The sequence below is a fragment of the Gymnoscopelus microlampas genome (assembly GCF_963454915.1).
Source record: "Gymnoscopelus microlampas genome assembly, chromosome: 4".
Taxonomy (NCBI): domain Eukaryota; kingdom Metazoa; phylum Chordata; class Actinopteri; order Myctophiformes; family Myctophidae; genus Gymnoscopelus; species Gymnoscopelus microlampas.
In genome coordinates this window covers 31,897,876-31,913,305 of record NC_139941.1, presented here as the reverse complement: position 1 = coordinate 31,913,305, position 15,430 = coordinate 31,897,876, and the positions used below count along the sequence as shown (strand labels likewise).

The 15,430-nt window shown below is 39.7% G+C and overlaps 1 protein-coding gene across 2 annotated transcripts; it reads left to right on the top strand.

The window, feature by feature from the left end:
- The first annotated feature begins 112 nt into the window (after positions 1-112).
- Positions 113-15,321, top strand: ube3b (ubiquitin protein ligase E3B). Of its 2 annotated transcripts, none has more exons than XM_084054077.1 (28): positions 113-247; positions 375-511; positions 1,379-1,547; positions 1,719-1,836; positions 1,989-2,048; positions 2,141-2,245; positions 2,354-2,450; positions 2,553-2,638; positions 2,719-2,801; positions 4,415-4,520; positions 4,628-4,748; positions 4,894-5,071; positions 5,174-5,340; positions 6,199-6,366; positions 6,561-6,732; positions 6,836-6,954; positions 7,140-7,254; positions 7,450-7,549; positions 7,642-7,761; positions 7,866-8,042; positions 8,862-8,972; positions 9,069-9,206; positions 9,357-9,422; positions 9,510-9,568; positions 9,768-9,950; positions 11,449-11,560; positions 11,715-11,807; positions 11,978-15,321. In XM_084054077.1, exons 3-28 carry the CDS (start codon positions 1,387-1,389, stop codon positions 12,167-12,169), a joined length of 3,207 nt encoding a protein of 1,068 aa, XP_083910203.1. In that variant the 5' UTR covers positions 113-247; positions 375-511; positions 1,379-1,386; the 3' UTR covers positions 12,170-15,321. The 2 variants fall into 2 exon arrangements, with proteins under 2 accessions (XP_083910203.1, XP_083910204.1); XM_084054078.1 differs by having other exon boundaries at positions 126-149.
- Positions 15,322-15,430: the final 109 nt, after the last annotated feature.

Genomic DNA, 15,430 nt, shown 5'->3' with positions numbered 1-15,430 from the left:
TAATCCTAACATGACCACAAATAGTTCTGGATTTAACAGACAATCTGTCCAAAACAAGACAATAGGTGTATGTCACCATTTCTCACACTAGACAAATTACTACCCGGAATCCTTCAATGCGACACACGGGATTAATGGCTGCAGTCAACGTACGGATCTCTTGTTATTGTTTACATTTTGGAAACGATATGTTTTCTATGTTTTTAGGCTGTCATTGACCAAGGACCCACTTTTATCCCATAATGATGTGAGTTATCGTTGACCCATTTCCCTCACATTCTTTCTAAAACAGTATCAAGCTAACTTGCGACGAACTAGCTCCCTCTGCTAGCTAACACAGCTCCATCTTTCCTGTCTGTCGCCCATTTCTTCAGAGATGACAAGTTGATGATCATCTTTGGTTTGGCTTTCCTGATATTGGATGTCGAGGGTGTCAAGATGATTGAGGAGGTATAGCGCCCACTGAGCCCCAATAAGGCCCAGACAAAGTCAATATTGGGAAATATCGAAGGTAAAGTCACTGCTACACTTTCCATCTATCACAGTGGTTTTCAACCCTTCATATCAAGGTCCATTATTTATTCGGCATTTGAGCCACGGATTCATCACCATTTCATGAGATTTAGCCTCTCAGACAACTTAGAATATTTTGTTATCGTTGGATACGATTTTGTCCACAATTCCATGCTGTATTAATGTTGATACCATAGGAGAGAGATATCAGGGAAACATTGATCAAAATAACAATTCTTCTACATTCTCTAAATTGTGTAGACTTCTTGTAAATTAATTAATGCAGATGTTTAACAATAATTGAACCCTTGAGAGCGTAAAAATGGTTTCATTTTACACTCTCAAGAGTTAAAGATCTATAAGGGTCCATTTGGTTACTTCCGTCATTTAGCTGGGGACCACCAACAGTGATCTTTGCGAAATAGGCCCTGCACTGAGTATTTTGTATAGTTCTTTCCTACAACATGGTAGCCTGTAACCATTAGTAACCATCTTCAAAAGAAATGCCCAATTTCTGTGCAGACAGTGGTATAGAGTAAGTAAAAAAAAAAAGCCTCTGAAAAGCCTGGAACTACTGTTGCACTGTGAATTGTTTCAAGATCTGGTAATCAGACACCAGATTATTACTTTTGCGTTGATATACAGTTTATCTCATATATCATCAACAACACATATTTTGCAGATAGGAACTGTTGTTTCTTCCAATATGGAAGATCAATTGACATTTGAGAAAAGCCTGTATTGTTATTTAGTTTGCTGTGTAAAAATCATATGACTTTATTATTCATGTATTTCAGTGATATCTATATTCTCTCACAGTGTCTGAATTACTTGATTTCTTATTTTCTTGATTTATTCATGTTAGAGTGCACAATGTTTGGTGCAACTCAAAGTTCCAAGTCAGAGTTCCTGGACAAAGCCAGGCTGGCGAGAGAGGAGAGGAAAGGACAGAAGGAGAAGGAGAGAGCAGCAACCCAAATCCAAGCTCTTATTAGGAGATTTCTTTGTCGCTGCAGACTCCAGAAGCAAATAAGGTAAGCTCTATAACGGTATGAAATTGAAGTGACAAATCCACACTTACGGTATAAGCAAACATCACACGCAAAAAAATTACACAATTATTATAATTTAGAGAGACTGTTAATTGAGTTTTATGTGAGTTTTAAGGACACTGATAAAATATTTTTCTCTCAATGTCTCACCAGGAAAGAGGTCGATGATTATTTTCAAGTTCCTGAAGTTGGGACATCAAAGAGAAATGCACTATCAATCTTCAAAATTGCTCGGAAATTATTATTCATCTATTGCCTAGAAGATAAGTTGGTGAGTTATCTTCTGTTGCACAAAATTGTACTACTCAGACAACATTGTTGGTGTTTATTTAGTGATGTTGTTGCCTTATTATTTGTGATACTTTCATATTTGAACAAAGACCTGATTTTAAACCAGTCACTTGAATTCTACCTACTATACAGAGGTTTGAGAAGCTTTGTCGATCCATACTTGCTAGTATGGAGGTTGAAAATGAACCTAAAGTGAGTATGCTTTAACCTTTTTCTTTTCAATCAAGCAGCTTTTAGATAAAGTACAATTTTTCTCAGTGACTGTTCTGTCATTTGGATGCCAGGTGTGGTATGTGTCCTTGGCTCTTTCCAAAGACCTCACCATTCCTTGGCTCAAACAGATTAAAGATGTTCTTTGGGTCTCCTGTCAGCTACTGAAAAACCTAAAGGCAAGTTTCGCATCAAAGCAGTAGAGTTACTTTTGAAAAGTTATTTGAATCCAGGGATTTTTATTCACATCAGAATTAACCTATCTGACTTCTTATTTTTTATTGCAGCCTGACATACTTCAGGACAATAAATTGGTAACACTGTACCTCTCCATGCTGGTGACCTTCACAGATGTTTCGACTTGGAAGATAGCACGAGGGAAAGGTCAGTGTCTGATCAGTTATGGTTGTCACCGAACGCATTTAATTATTGGGTGTCAGGCTTTGTGAAAATAGAAAACTAAACATGCTCCCTTCTTTATTCAAGGAGAGGCTCTGAAACCAGCATTGACCAGGATTTGTGAGAATATTATGGGGCATCTCAATCAAAAGGGATTCTATTCTGTAATACAGGTACTGTAACAGTTCATAGTGTTCTTTTTTTTTAATTTGGTGCCTTATTTTTTAACTTCATCTTTGTTTTTCTTGTATAGATCCTGCTTACTAATGGCTTGGCTCGTTCCAGACCGTCTCTCTCAAAGGGCACTCTAACAGCAATATTCACATTGTCATTAAGGTGAGCTGTCATTGAAGGAATCTCAGTCTCTGATATTTAAATTGGAGCGGACACATACACACAAACACACAAACACACACACTCTCGCTTTCTTCCTCGCACTATCTTTAGCCCCGTTTTCACATAGCCAAAGGGCAGGAAGTATAGTGGAACTTTTGAAATTCAATGTGAAAACGGCCACTGATCTTGTGTGGCGGAAGTTTTGGCGTTCTAAATTTTATGGCAAGCTACCTAGTAATATTTCTAAATAGTACTGGGAGAATACAATTTTCCCTGTTGTGAAAGCATTAGAAATCAAGGTACGAGAAGTCTCTCTGGAATAGCAAAACGCACAGCGAGTCCATTTGCAAGCTTGATGACGCAGGAACACATGTACCCCCGGGTCTCACAAGATCCAGCACTCGATTCTTAACTTTTGCTGTCAAGTCTGGATATTAAAACTTGTGTCTGTTGTGTTTATATCACTATGTCAATTCATGCGATTTGAAATGTGAGTTTGCTCACGGCTCGCCGCCTGAGGTGCATTGCGCGTCCCATGTACAGGGGAGAGCGGCCTGGGCGGGTTTATCCCGCAGCGGCACGATTTATCATTTAGTCTGAATATTAAGACTTCACTTCATCTCCTGTGATCTTAGCTTAGTCCTGAAAATAATATCTTATAGAAGAAGAGATGTTTTATAATTCTTCGTTGTCTGAACAAGTTTTGGTCAGTGAGAGAGGTGCATGTCGTCTCATCTCTGTTCACTGACAGGGCGCAGTTAGGGTTACCCGACACTGCACGTGTTACAGCAGAATGTATACTTCGTCATACAACAGGGTCGTGTGCAGAGAATAGCAGATCTACAAGCTCACAACGTGTTGCATACGTGGCACATTGTGAGCTTGTAGATCTGCCATTTTCGACCAGCTGTACAGCGAAGTATTACTCGAGCTAATGACTGGGGAGCTGGTCTCACATTAATTTGCTTTTCTAGCGCGAATATTTAGTCAATCTGCGATTTCTTTTACTGCCGATGGTCAATAGGAATATTTTGACATATCGCACAACCTTAATGCTTAATGCTAGAAACAGATCTGTCAACTCCACCTGTTAACCCCTGCGTCCCCGTGATAATGAATGATTGTGAGAGAGAAAAAAAGAATGAAAAAACAGCTTGCTTATCCTCTGTTCTTTCAATGAATTAAAGTTACAATCTCGCGTGCTTACAGTCAGCTCTCGTGCGAGTATAAAGTACTATAACGCTAGAAAATAAACAAATGAAAACGGTTGCTTATCAGGCAGTACCAGAACTTTTGCTGCCAAGGAGGGCAAGTGAAAACGGCCTCTCCCATTGGTATTCCAGCTAGATATGCTAATTATTTTGCTGGAAAATTCTGGCACTGTAGTGAAAACGTGGCTTTTCTCTCTCTCTCTGTTTGCACTGGGCAAATGCGAGAGAGAGCTCCGACCCCCTCTCCCCTTCAACATTTGAATCGGTTGACAGACCCACTCAAGACACCTCACTACCACCGGCGCACATTCTACAACCGATTTTCAGCTACAGACCATAGTTGACGGCTTGGACCGATGATGGCTTGGTGTGTGTTTAAAGCTGTATGCATTTTTTCCCCAGACCGGTCATTGCTGCTCATTTTTCTGATAACCTGCTGAGATCGTTCCTGATTCACATCATGTCGGTTCCAGCAGTTGTATCCCATCTCAGTGTACTCACCCCAGAGGTAAACACTTTAACAAAATAAGTATTTGATCAATTTGACTCATTTGGTCACTGTGTCTACAGGTTGACTGTTAGATTGGCATTGATTGGCTCTTCTTTGTTTGGCAGTGCATGGCCTCCATACAGACTCATGACCTGCTGCGGAAGTTCATTCTATTTCTCAGTCGTGAAGAACAGTGTTTAGACATATGTGTCTGTCTGGAAGGCAGCCACACGCTCTGCTTACTGGGTAGGCTATCCTTTAAAATAGACAATAAGAGTGGCTTTTACAATTGTGTATGGACAAGTAAGCCTATATCATTGGCCGTTTTGTCATAGCTACATTGTTGGGAATACTGTTTTTCAAGCATTTGTTATTTTTCTTTGTATGGTAGGTAACTTGATACACCTGGGCTACCTCAATGAGAAAGTCCTGGAGGAAGAGGCTAACCATTTTGTGAAGGACCTGACTGACATGCTGTCCTACTGCCAGAGATATGTGTCCCAAAAGAAATCCAACCTCACGCACTGGCACCCAGTTCTGGGTTGGTTCTCCCAGACTGTAGACTACGGGTCAGCAAGACATCCTCTTTTATTTAGATGGATAACACATTTAGTGTGACACATATTTAAATTAATGTCTTCTCTGGTTGACCCCTCTCCTATTCTCTGCAGTTTGAACGAGTCAATGCCGCTGGTCACCAAACAGCTGCAGTACCTGTGGGGTGTTAATGTTATCCGGACGCTTTTTAGTGATGTCCTCTCTAAAAAGTTGGAGAGTCTGGAGCCAACTCCTCCTCCCCCACAGCCTAGCACATCGCAAAACAATCTACCAGTTAAGAGTGAGTTATATTAAAAGTTCTTTAGTATAGACCACATTCAGCTACTAGATGTCGTATGACTCTCCACATCACAACACAACACCTCTGTTGCTTGAGGTTCCTTATTTCCCAGAGTTCCGTACAGGTATACTGTATAAGGCAGGGGTTCTCAAACTTTTAATGCCACAACCCCATTATGTCTGAGAATTGTTTTGCCGACCCCACCCTTTATTTATAGCGCAATTTCAAAGTGGAAATAAAGAATATCAAAATAAAATATCAATATTTATTAGAAAATGAAATTACAGCAGTATCTTATCGTTCAAATGAATGAATAATATCAATAAAAGCAAGAGAATTGATTCTGTACACACATGTGTAAAACGAAGCATATTAAGCCAAAATCTGTTGACAGAACCTTTCATTTGAATACAGTTCCGTGATAGGTGGCTGCGTTGAGCTGAGAAAGGCGCGAAGGGGACAAGCTTTCTCTGCGTAGAATTACACAACTGTGGATACTCGTTCTGAATTGCCTTTCAATAGCTCGTCACATGAAAGATCAATGAGCGCCTCCTGTTCAGACAGGGGGAAGCTCCATTGCGGTGTACATAACAAAATGATTGCAGATCCAATTGTCCATGCTCTCTCTTTTTGCAACAAATTATAAAACATATTTCACAACACCATACTTTTATTCTGCACCTTTTAACAAGCTCGACATAATTGTCTTTGAACAATATCACCTTTAACGTCTGCTTCAGTGGATAACTGAAATGGATAATTAATAAATGCATGTAACCCTCTTACCAAACTGATATAATTTGCCTATGTATTCTGAGTCCCCTTCTTTTCTTGTGTTTTGTGGCTTTGTTGTGACAGGTCTCTTCAAGAGGGCATTTCAGAAGTCAGCTTCAGTACGAAACATCCTGAAGCCAGTGGGAGGGAAGCGTGTGGACTCAGCTGAAGTTCAGAAGGTGTGCAGCATCTGTGTTCTCTACCAGACTGCTCTCTCGACGCTGACGCAGATAAGACTCCAGATTCTCACCGGTCAGTGCCACAGGGTTACATCGTCATTGTTAATTTAACTCGGAGAGTGTACAAAATGTATCCAAATGGACAATTTTTGTACCATCTCTTGGGAGTAAGAAATAGATGAATTAACGTTTTTAATGTGTGTTAATGATAACTGCACACAAAATGGTAATGATATTTATGGAAGGCTTTCTCTCTGTTCTGTGCAGGTCTGACACACCTTGATGATCTGTTGCCTAAACTTTGGGCTTTCATCTGTGAGCTGGGTCCTCAAGGAGGACTGAAACTGTTCATGGAGTGCCTAAACAATGACACAGAAGAATCCAAGCAGCTCTTGGCCATGCTCATGCTCTTCTGTGACTGCTCACGGCACCTCATCACGTAATAATAATCAAAATTACAGTACATGCTGTGCAAGAGAGCAACAACATTTTGCCAACTCTATAGCTCCTTTTGAAGACATGAAATGTTGTGTGTGTTCTAGAATTCTAGATGACATTGAGGTCTATGAGGAACAGACATCTTTCAAGATAGAAGAACTTCTCACCATCTCCTCATTTCTGAACACGTTTGTGTTCAAGATGGTATGGGATGGTATCTTAGGTGAGTAAGCCTCACCGCATGTCATTCAAGGTGATGATCAGTGATCACAGATAGGCATATCTTCATAATACAGATTAGAGAAGAAGTCATCGTACTGTATTCAATACCTATTCTGTCCCACATCAGCACACCAAGGTTGGATGTGACTGTTTTATCTCTGTCTGTATGTTTTTGTCTGACAACAGAAAATGCCAAAGGAGAGAAACTGGAGCTGTTCCACAGTGTTCATGGCTGGCTGATGGTGCTCTATGAGCGAGACTGCAGAAGGAGGTTCACCCCTGATGACCATTGGCTGCGCAAGTGAGAAATTCACCTCATTCAAAAAGAACATTGAATCATTACCATTAACATCACTTCCTGAGTCTTACTACAATGTAGTCTATTAACATTGTACACAGAGGAACAAGTGAGCTTTTCTATTGAATCAGAGTGCAGTCACTACACAGTGCTTCAATAGAAACGCTCATCTGTTCCTGTGGGTGTGGTTGCTCTCAGGGACCTGAAGCCCAGCCTATTGTTCCAAGAGCTGGAGAAGGGCAAGAAAAGAGCCCAACTTTTACTGCAGTACATCCCCCATGTTATTCCACATAAAAATGTGAGTATTTAGTTGTGGATTATTTCCTTTTAATTGCAGGCATAGTTATGCTTTCATATTAATTTTTCTTTTAATTGCCCCACCCATTCCAGAGGGTGCTGTTGTTTCGGAACATTGTGACAAAAGAAAAAGAGAGTTTGGGATTGGTGGAGACGAGCTCTGCCTCGCCACACGTCACCCATATTACCATTCGCCGCTCTCGGATGTTGGAGGTATGGATGGAGCTAGCCCAGGACGTATTTGGCATGGAATAAAATTACTTTTATATATTATAACCACGATCTCAGAATAATGTTGGTAATGTCCTCTCCTTAAGGATGGATATGACCAGCTCCGTCGGCTGCCTGTGAATTCCATTAAAGGTGTCATTCGTGTGAAGTTTGTCAATGACCTGGGAGTAGACGAGGCTGGTATTGACCAGGATGGTGTCTTCAAAGAGTTTCTTGAGGAGATCATCAAGAAAGTCTTTAATCCTGCACTCAACCTCTTTAAGGTAATTTTATTTTAAATCCAAGTTGAAGTCTGACTGTCATTGGTGTTGCTGTGTTTGTGTGGGTACAGGGTAGAGTATGTCAATACAATATAACTAGCAGCTATCACATCTATTCTGGTTGGAGGTCTGCCTGCTCTACTATTGATACTATTGAGACATTTCAACCCTGGTGTCAGATGGAATACCAACTGGTAAACAATGTCAATAAAGCTATTTGAAGCAGATCCGGGGCACCAGATTGGATACAAGATGTGTAGTTTGGACATTGTTGCAGTTGGCTCTCTGTCAGACAAGACTGAGAGAAGAAAGTGATTAGGGCTGTCAAAAAAAATCGATTCATGAATAAATCGCGATTCTTAATGCCACGATTTTAAAAATCGATTCAAAATATTAAAATCGATTTTTTAATTTTTTAACTTTTTTTTTTTTTTTTTTTTTTTTTTATAAAATCGCAATAAATCGCAGAATCGAATATCAATTAATCGCAGAATCGCAATTTTAATCGAATCGGCACCCTAGAAAATCGCAATAAATCGCAGAATCGCAATTTTAATCGAATCGGCACCCTAGAAAATCGCAATAAATCGCAGAATCGAATCGAATATCAATTAATCGCAGAATCGCAATTTTAATCGAATCGGCACCCAAGGAATCGATTTTGAATCGAATCGTGAGGTAAGTGAATCGTGACACCCCTAAAAGTGATTGTAGCGTTAAAAGAGCTGTCTATTTTTTTTTACTTGAACTTAGAGTAAAGTTCTGATGCTGTCATTGACCATGCCGATTCTTACCATTAAGATGATATTTGTTTCACCATAGACTACCAGTGGAAATGAAAGGTTATATCCTTCACCTACATCCTACATCCACGAGAACCATCTGCAGCTCTTTGAATTTGTGGGGAAAATGCTTGGCAAAGCAATGTATGAGGTATGTTTGAGTAAGTTCTTATTTATTGTTGCAGTGCTGAACGCAGCAGCATCTTCCAAGGCTCAGAGAGCGAGTGCCTTACTTTTGTGTTTTCAGGGCATTGTTGTGGATGTCCCCTTCGCCTCCTTCTTCCTAAGTCAGGTCTTAGGACACCACCACAGCACATTTTACAGCTCCATTGATGAGCTGCCTTCACTGGACTCTGAGTTCTACAAGAATCTCACATCCATCAAGGTCAGCAATAGTTAACGCTTCTCCAAAACTCTTTAATGGCTGATTATTATTTCCCGCCCCCACTAAAATTGCATCGGCTTTTATTCATGGGTGACATTGTTCCAGTTGATTCATTTTTATTTGAGGGAGACTTCATGTTTGGTTTTTCAGCGCTATGATGGTGATGTAGGGGATCTAGGACTGACGTTGTCTTATGATGAGGATGTCATGGGGCAGGTAAGTCCTAAAGCCATGTGTAAAATAGGAAATGAAATTATTCAAAACAAGACATTTCCTCTGTAATTCTAATCCCATCCCTTCCAGCTGGTCTGTCATGAGTTGATACCGGGAGGGAAGACTATGCCAGTCACCAATGAAAACAAGTGTGTACATCTTTTATCAGATTCTATGAATATATGCTGTAACTCGCGTTTTTAAGTTGACTAATATATACAGTACAATGTTGTATAGTGTATGGTTGTACTTTTAACTGCATACAGGTGCACTGTATGTTGTTTCACTGTTTGATCACCCTCCGAGTCTGACCTAATCTCCATCTCCACCAAATGCATTCTCTCATAGGATCAGCTACATACACCTCATGGCACATTTCCGGATGCACACACAGATCAAGGAGCAGACCACAGCGTTTATCCGTGGATTCCGCAGCATTATCAACCCAGAGTGGTTGCACATGTTTTCCACTCCTGAAGTTCAGCGTCTTGTCTCTGGGGACAATGCCGAGATCGATCTGGACGACCTCAAGTATGAAACCTCTCTGACATGCCCTTCCTTCAATATCTTTATAATGCTGTCTTTTGCTCGCGGTATCCTTTCATGTTTTATGAACAAGAGGGAGGAGTGAAATCTATGCTACACATAACAAGAAACAAGAAAATCTATGCTACACTTAACAAAAGGGAAACAATTATTTACACAGCTATTACAGTAATTAACGGTGCAGTAATAAGTGAAATAGGTCCATATTCTGATATATCTGGTAATCATTAATAGAGTGTTTGTTCACTAACAGGGGTCTCCTCTCTTGCTCTTTAGTAAACAGAAAATTCATTTTCAGGACAGGACACCAATTTCATCCAATCAGGAGAGACAACGCATACTGTAGGATACAGGATAAACAAGTGAAATTGGAAGTGATGTAATAAAAGAAATGGCAGAAAAATTGTAAATATAACACAAGCTAACCCTGCTTATCTTTGCAGGGTTCTCTTTCCTGATTGGATTAAATGTGTAACCCACCTGAATATGTATTTTCTGTTTACTAAAGAGACGGGGAGACCCCTGTTATTGAACAAACAATTCAATTATTTATTTCAGACCCAGGGGAGATCCATTTAACAATAAAAACAGCACAATAAAGAAAGATAACATAAAAATAAATATACAGACAAACCTTCCATAAAGATCAGTTTCTATACAGACATGTGTGCCAATGGTTCCACAATCTAGAGGAGAATCTGACAGCTGCGTATAGGGTTGGTTATGACAGAAATTATATAATTTGCTGACTCCTACACATGCCTCTAACATAAGGTTACACAGTACAGCAGAGCATGTAGGTACCCTGACACTAACAAATATACGGCCTGCACTGGAGCTTCTTGAAACTCTGAAGCAGCAGAATATAGAGCTTTAACCTTTTAACGAAAAACCTTTAAACCAAAAGATATCACTTTCAGCACATTTTAATATACTGTACATTTTATATATATATATATATATATAACAAAAGTTTCTGATAACATTTCGTATAGCTTTTTTCGCTTGCCCTATTCAACCACATGCAATAACTTTTATGTTTAGATATGCCAAATGTCTACTTTGGTATTAACCAACCCATATCTGTTACCTTTTGACAATTTTGGTGAAGATTGTACAATGTTGTTGCACTACACCATGTTGCATCTGATGGTATAATGGTTAGCGAAGCTTAGGTTCGATTCCTGGTCAGGGAATGATTGTTTTTGTAGGGTCAGTAGTAGCTGAGTGGATAGAGAGGCCGTCTGGGAATCGGAAGGTCGCCAGTTTGCCCTTCAGTCCTCCCAGTTTGTGTCGAAGTGTCCCTGAGCAAGACAATTAAGCCCTAACTGCTCCTCAGTGCTGTAGTAATGGCAGCCACTTCCATTAGTTGGTATCGGTAAATGCAGAGGACAAATTCCATCTATGTGCAAATGTACTATGGCAAATACCCCAACAACTACTAAACTACTTATTTTTTATTATGTATTTGTCACTTTCCCAGGAAGCACACTGTTTATTATGGAGGATTTCACAGCAGTCATCGGGTCATCATCTGGCTGTGGGACATCCTGTCCAGTGATTTCAACGCTGAAGAGAGGGCTATGTTCCTCAAAGTAAGCTCTCTTATCTCCATAACTATCACAGACTTTTAGTTACCACCCCTGAATTTGCCAAGTACATATATTTAATTTACACACTGCAGTATTTGCTACATAATCTGTATTATAAGAGAATTTCTTGTCCTCTCTTGCTATTGTGTTCTTATAGTTTGTGACTAGCTGCTCAAGGCCGCCTCTTCTAGGTTTCGCCTACCTCAAACCACCTTTCTCCATCCGTTGTGTGGAGGTTTCAGATGACCAGGTAAGAAAGACGGAGGAGAAAGGGCACAGTATCCTTAGAAATAAATAACATTCATTATCATGCCTTGGCTCATGACATCCCTGCTTTGTGTAGAATTATATTGCTTTCCATTATTTCCATGTCTTGTTTGTGCTCAAGAAATGTGTTAAAGTTTACATTCTTGTGTCTAGGATACTGGAGACACCCTCGGCAGTGTCCTCAGGGGCTTCTTCACCATCCGGAAGAAGGAACCAGGTGGACGTCTGCCCACCTCATCCACCTGCTTCAACCTGCTCAAGCTGCCCAACTACAGCAAGAAAAGCATTCTGCGTGACAAGCTGCGCTATGCCATTAGTATGAACACAGGCTTTGAACTCTCTTAACTGAGCTGCACCAGGACAGTCTGCACAGCAGGGCTTTTCCAAGCAGCCTGACCCCAGCAAGGGGGTCAAGGCTTGCCTGAACTGGTGCCTGTCACTTCAGAGGAGCATCAGGAGTAAAAGAGGAATCATAAAGGAGCTGTGTACTTTCCTTTTGTCTCTGCTAATTCAAACCAGACTATCTTCACTCTCCTTCGGCACAGTCCCTCTGGGACGTCCAGCCAGCCACTCACTGGCTGCTTCTACCCATTGCTGCCTATAGAATCTTTTTTGCAATCATTGGCCATCATATATACTGTTCTGGGGGGAAAAAACAAAGAGAATGCTGTTTTTTCTTTTCTTTTTTGCAGCATGATTATATTTTTCAGCATTTGCTCAACCACTCCTGAAATTCAATACATCATATACTATACTGTAATTTGAAGAAATGCAGAAATATCCTGGCTAGATCTCTACTTCTCAGGCTTAACAGAATGATTCATGGATCGAACACAACCATGTCAAGCAAAGTGGAAAGCAATACAGATACAATGCAAGCCCTTAGACACATGAGAGACTCACTTGAGCAAAACCAGTCCAAGGGATGCATTGTTAATATACCTACCCGTTTGGATTCTATTATCCAAGTAACTTTAGGCTGTTAGATGTGTTTTAAGAAGTATTGTGGAACATGATGCACCTTTTTATAAAGAGAAGACAAATCATTGCTTCATGTTCAACTTTTATAATGGGGAAATGGCCCATGATAAGTGGCCCTGTGTTGATTACATTATATCCCATGTGGATTATGAAAGTAAATCCTGGTGACCTCATTCCATTTCTCCCTACTTAAGACCCTACAGTCATCTGACTGAGGCTTTGGCCCTGTGTTTTTCTACACAGAATTGTATCAGACACCCTAAGTCCCTGAGTTCATCATGCTGTTTGTTTGCTCAAGAGAAAGATGTCCATCCCCTGCTGTATCAGGGGGTGTTTTTATTATTTGTGAGTTTCTGCCTGTTGCAGCAGGCAAAACTGATCCATGTCATTCACCCCAAAACGTGAACCACAAAGTCAATCTGTGATGTTACTGTTTGTATTAATTACCGATATAATGATTTTTCACCACATCTTTGAATAATGCTGAGTGCCTCATGTACTGTTTGTGTGTCCCCCCTGCTATTATATGTCTGATTGTCTCGAGTCTCTCGGAATCAAGCCATACATAGGGGCAAGGTACTTGAATGTTCCCTGCACCTAAGAAGAAACAGCTGAAACCCAACCACTGTTCTACCACTACAGACAAACAAGGAGAGTCCCAGAAGGTTGCTCTCTCATCTCTGGACTTTCTTAAGCCATGTGGAAAAAAACATTGAGGCAAAACCTCTTAACATGATGTCATGGATGGTTCATGAACTGAATTTGACAGCTTGTTCTGATGTCTCCTATAGAGATGTTCTCTTGCACACTAAATTCTGCTCTGCTTGTGGCATTTGATAAAGGGAAATACGGCTTACTACTACTAATACTAATACTTGGCTGTGCACTTGTGTTGCTCACCAAAAATAGCAGACCTACGCACTCAAACGTGTTGCAGTGCAACACATGAGCTTGTAGATCGCCTATTTTTTGTGTGTGACATTGGTGTGCAACCAAGTATAAATCAGGCTAAAGGGTGAATGGTATACATATTACATTAAACAGGGTTTAATTACTTAGTGTTGTCATGTAAGTGACTTTTTGTTTATTACCAGTGAGGGCACTACAATTTTACTACAAAAGAACTGAAAAAGGTTTAAATCATCAATAATTGCAAATTTACAAGTTCCATATTATGCAAAAAGTGTTTTTTTTGCGAGTGGTGAATGACTTTTGTGAGAACAAAGAATATATTCCAACTTATCACTATTTGTCTAAACGGTATTATGGCCACTAACTTTACTAAAAATAAAAATGCAAACATATTGTAATATATCCCTAGTTATATTAAATTTAGTTGCAAACTGATGAAGTGAACCTGTTCTTATAATCTTTGATAAAAAACTAAAAACTAAAACAAAAAAACTTCTTAAGGACATCACTGCAATGAGCTTCATTTTCCCCTTCCTGTTATTGTCCAGTCTTTGCTGAAACAATGTTTTGTAACACTACAGAAATAGAGCTGTTGTGTAGTGTGCAAGAGAGATGAAAGATACCTCATGAGCTTTGTCTGTTGTTTGATGAGGTCACTCATCAGTTTTAAATGATGTCATGAAAGCTATACAGTAACAACAGTAGATCAGACTGCAAATGCTCCATTGGACTGCTGCAGCTGGCTTTGAATACAGCTGAAGTGCAACACTCCTATTGAAGTACTGACCCCTTTATAGAAGTGATGCCTTGTTCAGACTGGCAGCCCAAATCTGATTTTCCTATCCAGATTGGTTTTATGCAGTCTGAACAAGGCTCAATCTCATTTGCAAAAATCAGTTTACATCAGTTTTTTCTTTTGCTGTTCAGACTTGATAAAAAACAATCTGATTCCAATCTGTATTGGCCAAAAATCTGATTTGGGGTGCCAGTGTGAATATAGCCTTAGAAACTGGCTGCACTATGTGAAATAAGTTGTTGAAAAGGCAATTCCCATGTAAAACCTGTCCATGTGTAAGATACTCATTCTTCTGTGAGACATTAACACAATTGTTAAAAGTTATGTAAACCATTATTATATAAAACATTTACTTAACAGCATGATGTGTGTTTTTCCCCCCATTATCAGTAATAACTTAATGGAGCATGGGCTGCCTTTTGCCTTGATTATCATAATTAATTAACTATATACACCTGCCTTACTTGTATTGCTCTGAGTCAAAACCTACCAGTTGTACATGATTCTGCTGTCAGGTAGGCTACAGTATGGTATTTACGGTGCTGAAAGTGATTATCATTGTGATTTGTTTTGTTAAAGTAAGTGTTTAATAACTATATTCCGATAGTAATCATTGCTAAAGACAAAGAGTATTCAGTAACAGGGGTCTTCCTGTGAATCTCTCCAGCTCTTTTGTGAACAGAAAATACCTATTTCATCCAGTCAGGAGAGAAACCTCATAGAGTATACAGGATAAACAAGTGACATTGTAAGTGATTAAACAAAAATTCTGAGCAGACAAAATTGGAATTGGTCAAAATGGATAATAAATAAATGGGTTCTCTCTCCTTATTGGATGAAATTGAGGACCATATTTTCTGTTTATTGAAGAACTCGAAGAGAGGGGAGACCCTTGTTACAGAACAAACGCTAGCAAT

Bases quoted from the DNA above. Each gene is read 5' to 3' on its own strand.
- ube3b (XM_084054077.1), top strand. From the start codon at position 1,387: ATGTTTGGTGCAACTCAAAGTTCCAAGTCAGAGTTCCTGGACAAAGCC. The intron at 1,548-1,718 runs GTAAGCTCTATA...ATGTCTCACCAG, and splicing joins AGACTCCAGAAGCAAATAAG to GAAAGAGGTCGATGATTATT. The intron at 2,246-2,353 runs GCAAGTTTCGCA...TTTTTATTGCAG, and splicing joins AGCTACTGAAAAACCTAAAG to CCTGACATACTTCAGGACAA.